This window comes from Engystomops pustulosus, chromosome 4 (genome assembly GCF_040894005.1).
Source record: "Engystomops pustulosus chromosome 4, aEngPut4.maternal, whole genome shotgun sequence".
NCBI classification, from domain to species: Eukaryota; Metazoa; Chordata; class Amphibia; order Anura; family Leptodactylidae; genus Engystomops; species Engystomops pustulosus.
The window spans coordinates 86,447,398-86,463,243 of NC_092414.1; the positions used below are offsets into that span (position 1 = coordinate 86,447,398).

A 15,846-nucleotide genomic window follows, 5' to 3' on the forward strand; every position below is an offset into this window, starting at 1 on the left:
GGAGGAGGTGGAGGAGGGGTGGGAGGAGGAGGAGGCATAGTAGGCCTGAAACACCTGGACCGAGGTAGGCCCCGCAATCCTCGGCGTCGGCAGTATATGACCAGCCGCAGGGTCAGACTCGGTCCCAGCCTCCACCAAGTTAACCCAATGTGCCGTCAGCGATATATAGTGGCCCTGCCCGGCAGCACTCGTCCCCGTGTCCGTGGTCAGGTGGACCTTGTCAGAAACGGCGTTGGTCAGGGCACGGATGATGTTGTCTGACACGTGCTGGTGCAGGGCTGGGACGGCACATCGGGAAAAGTAGTGGCGGCTGGGGACCGAATACCGAGGGGCGGCCGCCGCCATGAGGCTGCGAAAGGCCTCGGTCTCTACTAGCCTATAGGGCAGCATCTCCAGGCTAAGCAATCTGGAGATGTGGACATTAAGGGCTTGGGCGTGCGGGTGGGTTGCACTATATTTGCGTTTCCGCTCCAGTGTCTGGGGTATGGAGAGCTGAACGCTGGTGGATGCTGTGGAGGATCGTGGAGGCGACGATGGGGTTTTTGTCGCAGGGTCCTGGGCAGGGGGCTGACTATCAGCTGACACAGGGGAAGGAGCAGTGGTGTGCACGGCCGGAGGTGAACGGGCTTGTTGCCACTGAGTGGGGTGTTTAGCATTCATATGCCTGCGCATACTGGTGGTAGTTAAGCTAGTAGTGGTGGAACCCCTGCTGAGCCTGGTTTGGCAAATGTTGCACACCACAGTCCGTCGGTCATCCGGTGTTTCCTTAAAGAACCTCCAGACTTCTGAAAATCTAGCCCTCGCCGCAAGAGCCCTCGCCACGGGAGCTTCACTAGTTGACACATTTGGCGCTGATGCACCAGCTCTGGCCCTGCCTCTCCGTCTGGCCCCACCACTGCCTCTTCCAACCTGTTCTGGTCGAGGACTCTCCTCTGTCTCAGAAGCACTGTGTTCACCCGGCCTATCAACCCAGCTTGGGTCTGTCACCTCATCATCCTCCGATCCCTCAGTCTGCTCCCCCCTCGGACTTCCTGCCCTGACAACAACTTCCCCACTGTCTGACAACCGTGTCTCCTCATCGTCGGACACCTCTTTAGACACTTCTTCCACTACGTCAAGAAGGTCATCATCACCCACAGACTGCGACTGGTGGAAAACCTGGGCATCGGAAAATTGCTCAGCAGCAACCGGACAAGTGGTTTGTGAGTGTGGGAAGGGTCCAGAAAACAGTTCCTCAGAGTATGCCGGTTCAAATGGCAAATTTTCCTGGGAGGGGGCAGACTGGGGGGGAGGAGGCTGAGGTGCAGGAGCTGGAGGAGTGCCGATTTCGGTGACATGGGTGGACTGCGTGGAAGACTGACTGGTGGACAAATTGCTCGAAGCATTGTCGGCAATCCACGACATCACCTGTTCGCACTGTTCTGGCCTCAACAGTGCTCTACCACGAGTCCCAGTAACTTCAGACATGAACCTAGGGAGTGTAGCTCTGCGGCGTTCCCCTGCTCCCTCATAAGCAGGTGGTGTCTCACCCCGCCCAGGACCACGGCCTCTGACCCCTGCAGTAGTTGGACGCCCACGTCCCCGCCCTCGTCCTCTACCCCTAGCCCTCGGGTTAAACATTTTGAAAATGAGAGTTATAACTTTAATTTTTTTTTTACTTTTTTTTGTGTTTTTTTGTTTTTTTTTGTGTTTTTTAGTTTTTAAAACCAAACGATGCTATCCTATTGCTATGGCTATTTTCTAGCCAAGTATGAAAGCACACTACTATGCCAGATGAGATGACGCTGAGTTATTAAACAAAATAAACGTAAAATAAAAAAGGAAATGGCAGACTGTGCCTAATTGAAATCCAACCCCTAATAAATTTTCCCACTTCGGTCTTTGCAATGGATATGTGCGTCACTAAGCGCAAAACACAGCGGTCGCAAGTCTCACTACAAATTGCTCACAATTTGCTAGTAGATGCACTGCAGCAAGTACAGCCACCAGCAGATCAACCAGAAATCAAATATATATAACGCTACTGTAGGCGTAAGTAAGCCGTTTGGATTCTCCTATGGCTATTTTCTAGCCAAGTATGAAAGCACACTACTATGCAAGATGAGATGACACTGAGTTATTAAAAAAATAAACGTAAAATAAAAAGTAAATGGCAGACTGTGCCTAATTGAAATCCAACCCCTAATAAATTTTCCCACTTCGGTCTTTGCAATGGATATGTGCGTCACTAAGCGCAAAACACAGCGGTCGCAAGTCTCACTACAAATTGCTCACAATTTGCTAGTAGATGCACTGCAGCAAGTACAGCCACCAGCAGATCAACCAGAAATCAAATATATATAACGCTACTGTAGGCGTAAGTAAGCCGTTTGGATTCTCCTATGGCTATTTTCTAGCCAAGTATGAAAGCACACTACTATGCCAGATGAGATGACGCTGAGTTATTAAACAAAATAAACGTAAAATAAAAAAGGAAATGGCAGACTGTGCCTAATTGAAATCCAACCCCTAATAAATTTTCCCACTTCGGTCTTTGCAATGGATATGTGCGTCACTAAGCGCAAAACACAGCGGTCGCAAGTCTCACTACAAATTGCTCACAATTTGCTAGTAGATGCACTGCAGCAAGTACAGCCACCAACAGATCAACCAGAAATCAAATATATATAACGCTACTGTAGGCGTAAGTAAGCCGTTTGGATTCTCCTATGGCTATTTTCTAGCCAAGTATGAAAGCACACTACTATGCAAGATGAGATGACACTGAGTTATTAAAAAAATAAACGTAAAATAAAAAGTAAATGGCAGACTGTGCCTAATTGAAATCAAACCCCTAATAAATTTTCCCACTTTGGTGTTTGAGGTGGATATGTGTGTCACTAAGAGCTAAACACAACGGTAGCAAGTCCCCCTGCAAATTCCTCACAATATGGTACTAGCTGCAAATAAAAAAAAAAAAGTATAACGTTATTGTAGCCCTAAGAAGGGCTGTTGGGTTCTTGAAGAATCACTCCTGCCTAACAGTAAGCTAATAGAACACCCTAACGCTGTCCCTGACCAGCAGCAGCTCTCTCCCTAGCGGCATCCAGACACAGAATGATCCGAGCAGCGCGGGCAGCGGCTAGTCTATCCCAGGGTCACCTGATCTGGCCAGCCAACCACTGCTATCGACGTGTAAGGGTACCACGTCATGCTGGGTGGAGTGCAGAGTCTCCTGGCTTGTGATTGGCTCTGTTTCTGGCCGCCAAAAAGCAAAACGGCGGGAGCTGCCATTTTCTCGAGCGGGCGAAGTATTCGTCCGAGCAACGAGCAGTTTCGAGTACCCTAATGCTCGACCGAGCATCAAGCTCGGACGAGCATGTTCGCTCATCTCTATTAAGGACTGCTCCTTGCAGAGCCTTGAGTTTCGTCTGTGGTACCGTCAGAGGCAGCATATGGAAGTAATAGCTTTGGGAGCCAAGACATTTTAATTGCCACCACCCGACCAAGCAGGGAAATATGATGTCCCCGCCATCTAGTTAGCATGGCCTTCAATTCTCTAAACAAGGGTGGGTAGTTTGCGCTATATATAGAGGAGTATGAGGCTGTTAATTGCACCCCGAGGTACTTGACGGAGGCCGTCCTCCACTGGTAGCTAAAGTTCTGCTTCAATAACATCAAATCAGTAGCCGGTATATTCAGCGGGAAGGGCTCTTTTTTTGAGGTGTTTACTTTATATCCACCATAGCGCCCATATTCCCGCAGCACATTATGCACATTTGGGAGGGAAACATGGGGAGACATTAGTGTAAGCAAAATGTCATCCGCGTACAATGATACTTTAAATTCTTTGTCCCTTACTAATACTACCTTGATATCTGGATGTAGCCTAATTTTGGCTGCTAGAGGTTCAATGCACAGGGCGAATATGAGAGGAGAGAGGGGGCAGCCCTGCCTGGTTCCATTCCGGATAGGGAGAGGATCCGACATAGCATGAGGGAAACACACTACAGCCGTAGGGAAATTGTAGAGTCCCCATATAGCCGTCAGGAACCTTCCTGTTATGCCATATGCCTCCAGAGCTGCGAACAGGCTCGGACTGGCCTGCCGGGATACCAGGATGCCGGTGGGCCCTTATCATAAGTCACCATCTCCTGCCTGTGTCTGTGCAGGCACATTCAGCTGAGGTTGGAGGAGGGGGGCAGCAGGGGGGACTATGACGTCCTGCAGGAGGGAGACAGGTTCTCTGCTCTTCCCACAGCAGCGCTGGGGCAGTGAGTAAGACATTTCCTCCTCCCTGCACTGAGCACCTCAGCCCCTGCATCACTGCAGGAGAACATGGCCCCTGATTCATTGCTGCTGCCTCCCTGGAGGAGCAGACAGTGAGCTGTCACTAATTACAGACCAGAGGACGTGGGCCCCCTAGTTGTCACAGTGGGCCACCTTCCTCCTGGTCATGCTGGAGTGTCCTCCCTCTGGCACAGCACAGGCTGCCCTCATGTGCAGGAGCTCAGGATGGATGAGGAGCCGCTGATGGCTTCCAGCACAAGAAAAAGGTAGAAAATAAAAGTGCATCCCATGTACACACACACAGTGCACCTCATGACATCCCTGCAATGTGTATATACATATAGAATAACAGTGCACTCAAGAACTACAACTCCCAGCAGTTGAATGAGACGCTGAAAGTTGTAGTACTTTGACTGTATTAAGTATTGATGTAGAATAAGCAGTGATGTCACACGTAACGCGCTGACTCTGTTTAAAAATTGAATCAAAGCACATGGGGGGGGGAGAAGCGTTTCAGTATTATCAGCATACCCCGCGTTACGTGTGACCGCAGCCTCCGTATTACCAGCATACCCCGCGTTACGTGTGACCGGAGCCTCGGTATTACCAGCATACCCCTCGTTACATGTGACCGCAGCCTCCGTATTACCAGCATACCCCACGTTACGTGTGACCGGAGCCTCGGTATTACCAGTATACCCCGCGTTACGTCTGACTGCAGCCTCAGGGTGCGTTCACACGTTGCGTTTTGACCTGCGTTTTCATTGCGTTTGAAACGCATATACAACAGCTGAGGAGAGGTAATTTGCCTAATTACATCACTGTTAACGTTTCCGTTTACAAAACGCATCGTAAATGTGATGTTAACGCATGCGTTAACAAAGCGTTAACGCATGCGTTAACATTGCGTTTACAAACGTAAACGGTAATGTAATTAGGCAAATTACCTCACACCAGCTGTTGTATATGCGTTTCAAATGCAATGAAAACGCAACCAAAACGCAACGTGTGAACGCGCCCTCAGGCTCCATGGGAGTTAATGGAACCTGGAGCCCCTCAGACTAATTTGCATAATTTTAAAGCTCTTTTTTCTTAAAAAGAAGGGCACAACAACCTTAAAGAAGAGCTGATCCTGCCAGAGTGTCTGTATGTTTGGTTTACAATCCTTGTCCTGGTGATAGATGTTAAATACTGATTCCAGGAAGTTAAACAGTCCGGCAAATAACAAGCCTCAGGCCCCATTCACACGTTGCAGTTCTTGATCTGTTTTATTTCCATTTAAAAACTCAACAGGGAGGGGCTCATTCCAGAACAAAAGTGTTTCAGTATAAAGACATATGTGTTCTGACAAAGCCCCTCCCTTTTGCGGTTTCCAATGCAGTTAAAACTCATCAAAAAAACAAAAAGTGTGCATGGGGCCTGAGGCTTGTTTTCTGCAGGATTGTTTTACACGTCCTCATTCACTTCTATGGGCTCATGCACATGGCTGTGAATATGTCTGAGCCGCAAATGACAGAGCAGGTCCTAACCATGTTTGCGGTTCAGGCTATTATGTACAACATTTCATGGGACCATTGTTTGCATCCCAAGAACTGCACAAGTATAGTGTGCAGAAAGTCTGAGGCTGCGTTCACACATTCCGTTTTTTTTGTTGCAGAAATGTAAAATTTGTCTGCTGAATGGCAAAACGACCTGCATTCAAATGGAAGAGGAACAGATCGTCTTTCCTAAGCTTTGAAAATGCAACAAAAAACGGAATTTGTGAACATGGCCACAGGCTGCATTCACACCTTGCATTTGCAGCACGTTCAGAAACGCAATGAAAATATACATGGGGGTGGCTCGCACGTATCCATGAAGCATCTGGTGGGCCCCCAGAATTAATTTCACTGGTGGGCCCTTGGCACCCAAGTCCGACCCTGGCTGCGAACATAAAATACCAGTCAAGTCGGTCGAAAGCCTTTTCTGCATCCAGGCTAAGCAGCAGCACTGATTTTGATTACAGATTGATTACATCTATAAGGTCAATTGCCCGTCTAGTGTTATCTGGTCCCTGCCTCCATGGGATAAAACCCACAATATGGACATTTTTATTCATTAAAACCTTCTGTACAAGAAAAAAATCTTCATTTTGGTTTGAGGTGTCTTTGCTGCATATTGCAGTAAAGACTTACCGGTAACACCCGCAATCGGTGTTATCACCGATCCCAGGTGTTTACCCGGCGCTCGCCTCCGGCAATGCTTGCCGAGGATTGTCGCTCCCCATGACGTCATTAGGGAGCAGCGATCCGTCACCATGATAGCCTCGGGTCTTCTGAAGACCTGAGGCTGACTCATGTTAACCCTCATCAGCACATTGTAATGAGTTAGGAGGAAAATCCCCATATACTGTCATACTGTAGTATAGCAGTATATGTTGGGATCAATCAGACAACCTAGGGTTAATGTACCCTTGGAAGTCCGAAAAATAGTAAAAGTAAAAATTAAAAAAATAATTAAAAAACCTAAAAATTCTAATCACCCCCCTTTCCCTAGAACTGATCTAAATATTAATAAATAGTAAAAATCATAAACACATTGGGGCTTATTTACTAAGGGTTCTGTGGCCGCATTTTCATCTGGTTTTCCGACTTTTCGGGATCGCCTCGGGGATTGCGTCAACGGGGTAAGTAAATGTGCTCCATTAGGTATCGCCGCGTCCGAAAATGCCCGATCTATCAAAATATAATAATGTGTTTTCACTGTGTTTAAGCCAGTAACGGAAAATGGCACCCAAAGTCAAAAATGGCACTTTTTTGCCATTTTGAAAAATATAAAAAAGTCAATAAAAAGTGATCAAAATGTAGCACAGTCCTAAAAATGATAGCAATGAAAGTAATGAAAATTCGCAAAAGATTACACTACCCACAGCTCGGTAAACCGAAGTATAAAAAAGTTATTGGCGCCAGAAGATGGCAAAATCAAAACAAAATTTTTTGTACAGGAGGTTTTAATTTTTGTAAATGTATGATAACATTATAAAACCCATACAAATTTGGTATCCTCGTAATCGTACTGACCCAAACAATAAATAAGACATGTCATTTGGGGCGCACAGTGAAAGTTGTGAAATCCAAGCCCACAAGAATACGGCACAAATGCGTTTTTTCAGCATTTTCCCGCTTCCGTTGGAAAAAGACACTGAGAAGCTATGCTATAACCTCTAGATATCTTCAATAGCAAAGCTTGCCAAAATAATTCAGAATTCTCTTTTTGTAATGGAAACAGGTGCACCATGAAGACAGAATGCAAAACATCCCCAGCTCTGGAAAAATGGATTGGAACTTCAGAGGAACATAGAAAATGTCTAAAAATTAAAGTTTTTCCCAACAATGGAAAGGTTTAACAATTTATTTGTTCCTACTTTCATTGGTTTTCAGCCTGTAAAGTCTACAAAACATTAAAGTAGCCGTACAACATGTACAATTTGTAACGTAAGAGACTTGAACCTAAATCATGATTTCATTTGACAGAAATGAGTGTTGTACCATCCCTTCACCAGCATTAACCCAGAAAAATGTTAGAATCATCATGTCCTGTTACTGAACAAAAGTCAAGATTTATTCATAAAGAACATAATAATATTATTATTATTATTATTATTATTATTATTGTTCAAAGATAAGTTTACAGGTTTAAAGTGCAGGTAATTGAATCCCATTTAGTATGGGCTGTAATGCATTTTTGTACTTGTCATTAAAAAATAAAACCATTCAATTCTGTAGCTAACATGTATTCCAATGCTGCATTATACCAATCTTTCCAAAATCTGTCAGAAGTGCCATTTGTCTGTTTAGTCTGTATCCCTTCTCTTCACTCTCCAGAATGTTAAAAAAATGGATACCACTTTTTGTTTAAGTTTGATTTATTTAAAGATGACCTTTCACTACATCACACTTGTGGAGATTAGCATGCACTTCTATACGGGCTGTTACACAGATTCATGGACACTTTTCAGAGTCCCCACGGTTGCAGAGATATCAGTCCCAGTATCTGACCATTCTAATTTGTGTTCCGTCAGAAAGAAGGAGCTGGGGCTAGAGGTTGAGGCATGTGTTATGTCAGAGAAGCCACAGTGAAGTACACATTGTAATCTCTCTATGCTCAATCAGTGTTGTGTTCACTCATTGAGTTTACATTCTGCTTATATTTATAACATTGCGTTTTCACTGGATTTACATAAACACAATCCGCAGTGCATAAATGTAATGTGAAATCGATGTAAACAGGATGTTACTGCAAATGCAATGTAAATGCAATGTTAAAGTGCAAGTAATCTGAACACATATGCAATATTACCGCAAATGCAACTGGAATCTGTGCAAGTGCGTTGTTACCATGTATGCTATGTTAACCAAATGCGAGGTAAAAGCAAATGAGATATAACCGCAAATGCGATGTAAATGCCAATGCAACGTAAATGTGTATCCAATGTTACCACAAATGTGATGTAAACGCAAATGTGATGCAAATGCAGTAGCACTGCAAAATGCAAGGTTAACGCAGTAGTGTTGAAAACGCAAGATTAATGCAGTAGCGAGGTAAGCATAAGTTAAACGTACTAGCTATGTAAACGCAGTATCAAGCCAAAGCAGTGTTAACACAGAAGCATTGTAAATGCAATGTTTCCGCAAACGCAGTGTAAATGTTTTGTTTACGCAAATGCAATGTAAAGGGATACATTTACAAAGGAGCATGCGCCAGTTTTCTGTCAGACTTAGCACATTCATTTTAGTGCAATCTGCTTGCACAGGTATTTAAGAAGTGCCTGCGCCACATTTGTGTCGCACGCAACCCTTTTGTGGCGCAGCCACACACACCCCATGATAAAGGTGCACCAAAAATATAGTTGCCGCACTCTGTCGGAGCTGTGCATGGAGTGCCAGATTCATGAAGAACGGGCACCAGAAATCCTGAATCTGATGCACGCTGCACTACACACAGGCAGTTTGCACTAGACTTAGTAAATGTGCCCCATTGTGTTTGCATTTACATGTTGGTAACATCGCAATTAGAATTACGTATATGGTTAGCTCACATTTGCTTTTACATTGCACTTGCATTCACATTGGGGCAGATTTACTTACCCGGTCCTGTCGCGATCCCCAAGGTGCATTCTCCAATTTCCTGCATCGGTCGCTTCCCCGCTGAAGTCCATCGGAGTTCACCTTCTTCTTCCCTGTGCTTGTAAGTGTGTGTCTTGTGACACAATTTGAATTTTAAATCCCGCGCAAAGTCCGAATTAGTCGGGTTGTCTGTCGGCCACGCCCCCCGATTTGTGTTGCATGCAAGTCTGCACGATTGCACCAAAATCCGATCGCGTGTGCCAAAACCCCCACTTAAATGTGGTGCAAATCAGAAATAGTCGGGTAACCCAACGAAAATGCGCCGTGCGGACCCTTCGTAAATGTGCCCCATTATATGGATATACTATTTACGCCGCAATATTGTAATATTGTGTTTATGTAAATGCAATGTTAATGGAATATTAGAGGAATGTAAATGCAATGTGTCACAACAGCAGCTAGATGAGCATAGAGTGATCACAATGGGCCAGATTTATTAATAGTAAAGCAAACGTCACTAGGAGCACTTTTGCCTTACGAATGTACAGGGTGCGTCAGAATATTGAATACTGGTTCATGATCTTCAATAATCTTGCACTGCTCAGGAAATGTGTGCACCAGCTTTTTTTAGGTGCAGCGTGCAACAGAATTCTGTCAAGTTGCTGTATTAAATGTGTCACAAACTCTGACTAAGTGCTAACACGCCCATTTAAGTGCTTATTTTTTCTGTCTTGCAGACACAGTGCAGCGGTGACTCACAGTTGGCACAAACACTTCTTAAATACATGTGCAAGCTCCAAATATGTTCTTTTCAGTGCAAAGTCAGACAGAAAACTGGCACAGCTAGAATAATAGATATGGCCCAATGCATACTCCACCGCAGCTTATCTGACACTGAACAGTATCAGAGAATATTAGCATAGAAAATGCCCCCTCCTCACACAGGATTACAGTGGTCAAATACTGGGACAGATATCTCTCTAGAAAGAAAATTGTAAGTGCCCCTGAATCTTTTTAGCGGTGTCTACAACATGTGTGAGGTGGTGAAAGGTTATCTTTAACATCTGTAACCTTTGTGTCGAATCATCATTGCCCATTGTTTTGTGTCTCTGAGGAGAAGCTGGTTTTGTCTCTATATTTCATGTTTGCCTGTGTGAATATACACTTAACCTGCAGGCTGAATTAGAGGTAATTTCACCATACCCTTATCTTCCTACAGTCTGTTTTGGCTAACTGTTGTGACTGACAGAGCTTTGCTCCTTTGTTTGGAGGGTTCATAATAAGGGCTCACTGTCCGTGTCTGCGACCCTTCCATTACATTGCTATAAAATCCCAATCACAAACAAGTTAAACACAACAACTAAATTGCAAAAATGTTTTTATGCCCCAACTTCATTCATAAGGTGTCCACCATTTACAAACCTGGTAAAGGAAAGTTCACAAGCCTCAAAGTTCTGGCATATGCCCAAAGAAAAACAAAAGAAGTTGAATCCATCAAATTAAGATCAATCTTCAAAGTTTAAAATTTTCTTTTATTTGCATAAATCCATAAAATATCTCCAAAATATATTGATCAACAAGTAAACTGTTTTTAGCACCTAAAATATGCAGATCTTGCCATATACCTCCACTGTGATTTTAGTAAAATCATTCTTTCACAAATGATTTTAGATTGAAGTACGAATTGAGAAAAACCCTTTACTGTTTAAAGAAAATGCTCCCTGGAGTTGTGAAATTATACATAAAGACACGAGGAAAACCCTTTGCTCAAGTGCCGCTTCATCCTTAAATTGTTCCTGCTTGGTTTTTTCCCAGAAAGCATATGAAACAGGTATATCATTCACTTTACTATTTCCCTGTCTCCTACACACAGAATCACCCTACTGTCAATAATAAAACTCTATAGGGAATTAGAATAGAAAATAATATACTGTAGATCTCTTCAAAAAGGTTTAATTACTAACCTTTAAAGTGTAAGAAACTTTTAACAACATTTTACAAATCTATAGAACTTAAAAAATATGTGCCTTTATTTTCCCAGTTTTTTTAATTATACTTAATTCTAAGCAGTTTGTATAAATCAGCTTTATATCCTGTATCCACTAACAACTAGTGAGAGATAAAGGAAAATTCACTGAAATTGGGGGACAGAGAGTATCAAAGGGTATAAAATGTAACTTTTATTAGATATGTACTAAAACAAGTAGACGAATGTCTACGGCTGTTATCAATGCGGGGACACGCTATGTGAATATTTTTTGTGGTGGAGGTTTTTACCTCAACACATTCGTCTACTTGTTTTAGTACATATCTAATAAAAGTTAAATTTTATACCCTTTGATACTCTCTGTCCCCCAATTTCAGTGAATTTTCTAAAAATTAGAGAGGCTTACAATCGATATCCTGTTTCAGTGAATGTTGAGAGATAAAGGACCCTGATAATGTTACTAATAACTTAAATATAATTGTCACCAGAAATGTCTTTTTTTAGCTGGTGACTGCTCCAAAAGTCTATGCTATGCGGATTTTAAAAATGCCTTGGTCATCATTCTGAATCATTTCAGTTGTTTTACATTACCTGGCTCCTGGGAGTAGGCAGCATGTCACCTTTCTGCAGCAGATACGTGTATTTTTGCTAACATAGAAGTCTATGGGAAATTGAAAATATTCAACTAACCTTGCTTTGAATATGAGTTTATTCAGGTTATTTATGTTCAGAGGTGAAAAAAGTAGGTTTAATTTTAATTTACTCTAGTGTTCATTTTCAGAGAATGCTAATTTTTTATCAAAATACATCATGCAACAGCCTGTAGCTTTGTTTCCACCAAAATTCATTTTCATTGGTAAATTCACACGGCCATTTACTGTTTATTGCAGAATTTTTGGAAATCTGTTTCATTAATCTGAAAGTCATTCTAAAGACTATATTATTGCAAATCCAACACCATTACAGATTAATTCACACTGTTTGCAAAGTTATTTTTAATGTTCATTAAATATTTATGAGCAGTGCAACTAATTTCATATGCCTGGACTTATGCACTCAACTGATTCATAAGATATAACTGACAATAAAGTGATATTCAATATTAAAACCATTTCTAATCATCTATTTTTATTTTACCGTCAGCCACATTTACTGCTGCAGCAAGGAGTAATAGCAAAGAGATCTCGGAACAATTCCAATTTCAGAAGTGTTTACAGTACGCAGAATTCAGGTATATAGATGTTGGTGTTGATGCAAAATTTTCAATAAATGCTGATAATATATTATGGCTACTAGGGCCGATTCTAGCATATTTGCTGCCTGAGGAAATATTAAAATGCTTCCCCCCCCCCGCTCCCTGTTAAGTAAATCCTTAAACTTTACTAACAATTAACAACCCTACAGACAGCTCCCCGACACTGCGTGACTGACTACAGGATCTGAGAGGCATTAGTGGCATCTAGTACCTTATAGATGACAATCTCTTCCATCAGGAGGACTTTATTCCGGGTTCTCCAATCCATGAAGTATCACTGCTGAATTCACGGGCAGATAGCTTCAGCTCCATACAGCATCTCCACCCGATGTCCCTAAAAATACCACAGTCACTTAGGCCCCTTCCCCACTTGCGAGTGTGATGCGATGAACTCGCATCACACTCGCAACGCAAGCTGTCGGGAACGCACGGCCCGAACGCTGCACCGCGGGAGTGAACTGACATGCTGAGTTCACTCCCGCGGTGCAGCGTTCAGGCCGTGCGTTCCCGGCAGCTTGCGTTGCGAGTGTGATGCGAGTTCATCGCATCACACTCGCAAGTGGGGAACGGGCCTTACAGTATAAAGTCTCCTGGATAACAACACTGCGCTCCTAAATAATATATACCCCTCACAACACAACTGACCACACTCTCCCCACATACAAAACATCCCTTCATTATATATATATATATATATATATAGTCTACTGGAATTATAGCATGCTAAGCACCAATCAATATACAACACTCCCAATTTATTAATACAGACCCCCCCCAACATTTGGTTTACATGATGCAAAGTAATCTGTATCCTATAACTAATATATCTCACCCTGTTATTATGTTACATGATTTTACATACAGTGCTCCCCTGATCAAATATATAGCACCCCATAATGAATATATATATATAATAAAAAAATTTATTTTTATATAGCCCTGCTTTCATATATTTAAAGGCCTCATTATTCACCCCCCAATTAATTTATATACAGCTCCCATATACAGATCCCCTAAAGCTTAAATAAAATCTTGCCCCACATATACAGTCCCCTCCCAGCTTAGTAATATACTGTATCCCATATACAGCCCCTGCAACTAAGTAATATACTGTACCTGATATACAGCCCCCCAGCTTAGTAATATACTGTACCCAATATACAGCCCACCCAGCTTAGTAATATACTGTATCCCATATACATCCCCCCCGCTTAGTGATATATAATATATACAGCACCCCCCAGTATAAAATGATTATGGCCCCATATAATATATACTGAATCCCCACCAGTATAAAATAATTATAGCCCCAAATAACATATATAGCACCCCCCCCCAGTATAAAATAATTATGGCCCCATATAATATATACTGAATCCTTCCCCAGTATAAAATAATTATGGCCCCATATAATATATACAGCACCCCCCTAGTATAAAATAATTATAGCCCCAAATAATATATATAGAACCCCCCCCAGTATAAAATAATTATGACCCCATATAATATATACTGAATCCTTCCCCAGTATAAAATAATTATGGCCCCATATAATATATACAGCACCCCCCTAGTATAAAGTAATTATAGCCCCAAATAATATATATAGCACCCCCTAATATAAAATAATTATAGCCCCATATAATATATACAGAACCCCCCCCTAGTATAAAATAATTATAGCCCCAAATAATATCTATAGCATCCCCCCAGTATAAAACAATCATAGCCCCAAATAATATATATAGCACCCCCCCCCCAGTATAAAATAATTATAGCCCCAAATAAAATACATAGCATTCCATCATCCCCACCCCAGTATAAAATAATTATGGCCCCATACTTATATACTTAATTCTCCCCCAGTATAAAATAATTATGACCCCATATGATATATATAGCGCCCCATCCCCCAGTATTAAACGTTTTCTAGTCCCATATAATACATACAGTACCCCCCCCCCTCCCAGTATAACACGACACCTCCCCACACACTTATTAGCCACATTTAATTAATTAAAGACGGCTCCGGTCTTCACGCGGCTCTTCTGTGAGCCGCGGCTCCGCACAGTGACACAGACGGCGTGACGTCATGACGCCTGTGTCACTGCCTTTCCGGCTGCTGCTTTGCTCCGCATATAAATCGCGCCTGTGTCTTAAAGAGACAGGCGCGATTTATTTAGCTGGTGGGCGATTCGGGCATTAATGGACGCCCGAATCGCCCACTTTAGAGGGCGCATTCTGCCGCCTGAAGCGAGATTTTCATCTCGCCTCATGGCAGATGCGGCCCTGATGGCTACCAACTAGGACCTAAAAATGCCACATTTACTTATTCACTTACAACCAGTTACCAGGCAAAAGTTCCTAGATACCTTTATACTAATAAATTAATAGATGAATATCTTCTCCCTTGGTTGGACTTGATGGACATGTCTTTTTTCAACTGTATAAACTATGATACTATGAAATATTTTTTTAAATAATTTTAATATATTAAGCTGCACCTCAAACACCACCAAATCCTGTTCGAAACACTTTGTGCATCCACACAGTAAAGCTGGGGCACACAATTTAATCAACCAACTACAATGCAGAGTACAGTGAAATATGATGCAATGAGTCCCTTCTTCCCTGTGGAACAGCAGCACCAAACTATAATCATATGTGGAAGAAGGGACATCAAGTATCAAGTATAATGCACAGAGTCTTGTGGTCAGTCCATTAAATCTGGCCCACAGATGGATTTGTATGTTTTTGTCTTGTCCAAAATACTCTCTATGACTTCTACAGATAAATGTTTACTGAAATATATTATTCATTTGTATTTTCCTTATTCCAGTTGTTTGGATTGTATATCAAGTGGTTGCCTATGGTGCACATCTCGTTCAATGTGTATATCTCCACTCCATGTGAGTCAATGTGAAAAGAAAGATTATGCAGACGAGGTAAATATAGTGAAAAAACAACAACAGTTTAACAGGTAACGTTTTTGTTAGAATTATTGCTGATAAATTGAGATGATCTGGATTTGTAACCTATTAGATAGTCCAGTCCATTTAGACAGTCCTGGCGACACTTTCAAAAGCTTTTAAGGGGACAAGCTGTAGAATTTCCCCCAGGGAAATTCATCCGGCCCTACATGCTTCAATTCTAGGATCACAATATCGTTCTTGTAATTCTTTGTAAAACTTTTGCAACTCTTTACACCTCTGATTCATTCCACTTCTGCA

At 42.4% G+C, this 15,846-nt stretch overlaps 1 protein-coding gene across 1 annotated transcript in view; it reads left to right on the top strand.

The window, feature by feature from the left end:
• PLXNC1 (plexin C1) overlaps window positions 1-15,846 on the top strand; it is an 84,787-nt gene that overhangs the window by 18,793 nt on the left and 50,148 nt on the right. Inside the window, exons 5-8 of the mRNA XM_072146572.1 lie at window positions 7,537-7,648; window positions 11,046-11,205; window positions 12,505-12,592; window positions 15,456-15,561. Coding sequence (XP_072002673.1) covers window positions 7,537-7,648; window positions 11,046-11,205; window positions 12,505-12,592; window positions 15,456-15,561 — 466 coding nt within the window. The remainder of the gene's footprint in view (window positions 1-7,536; window positions 7,649-11,045; window positions 11,206-12,504; window positions 12,593-15,455; window positions 15,562-15,846) is intronic.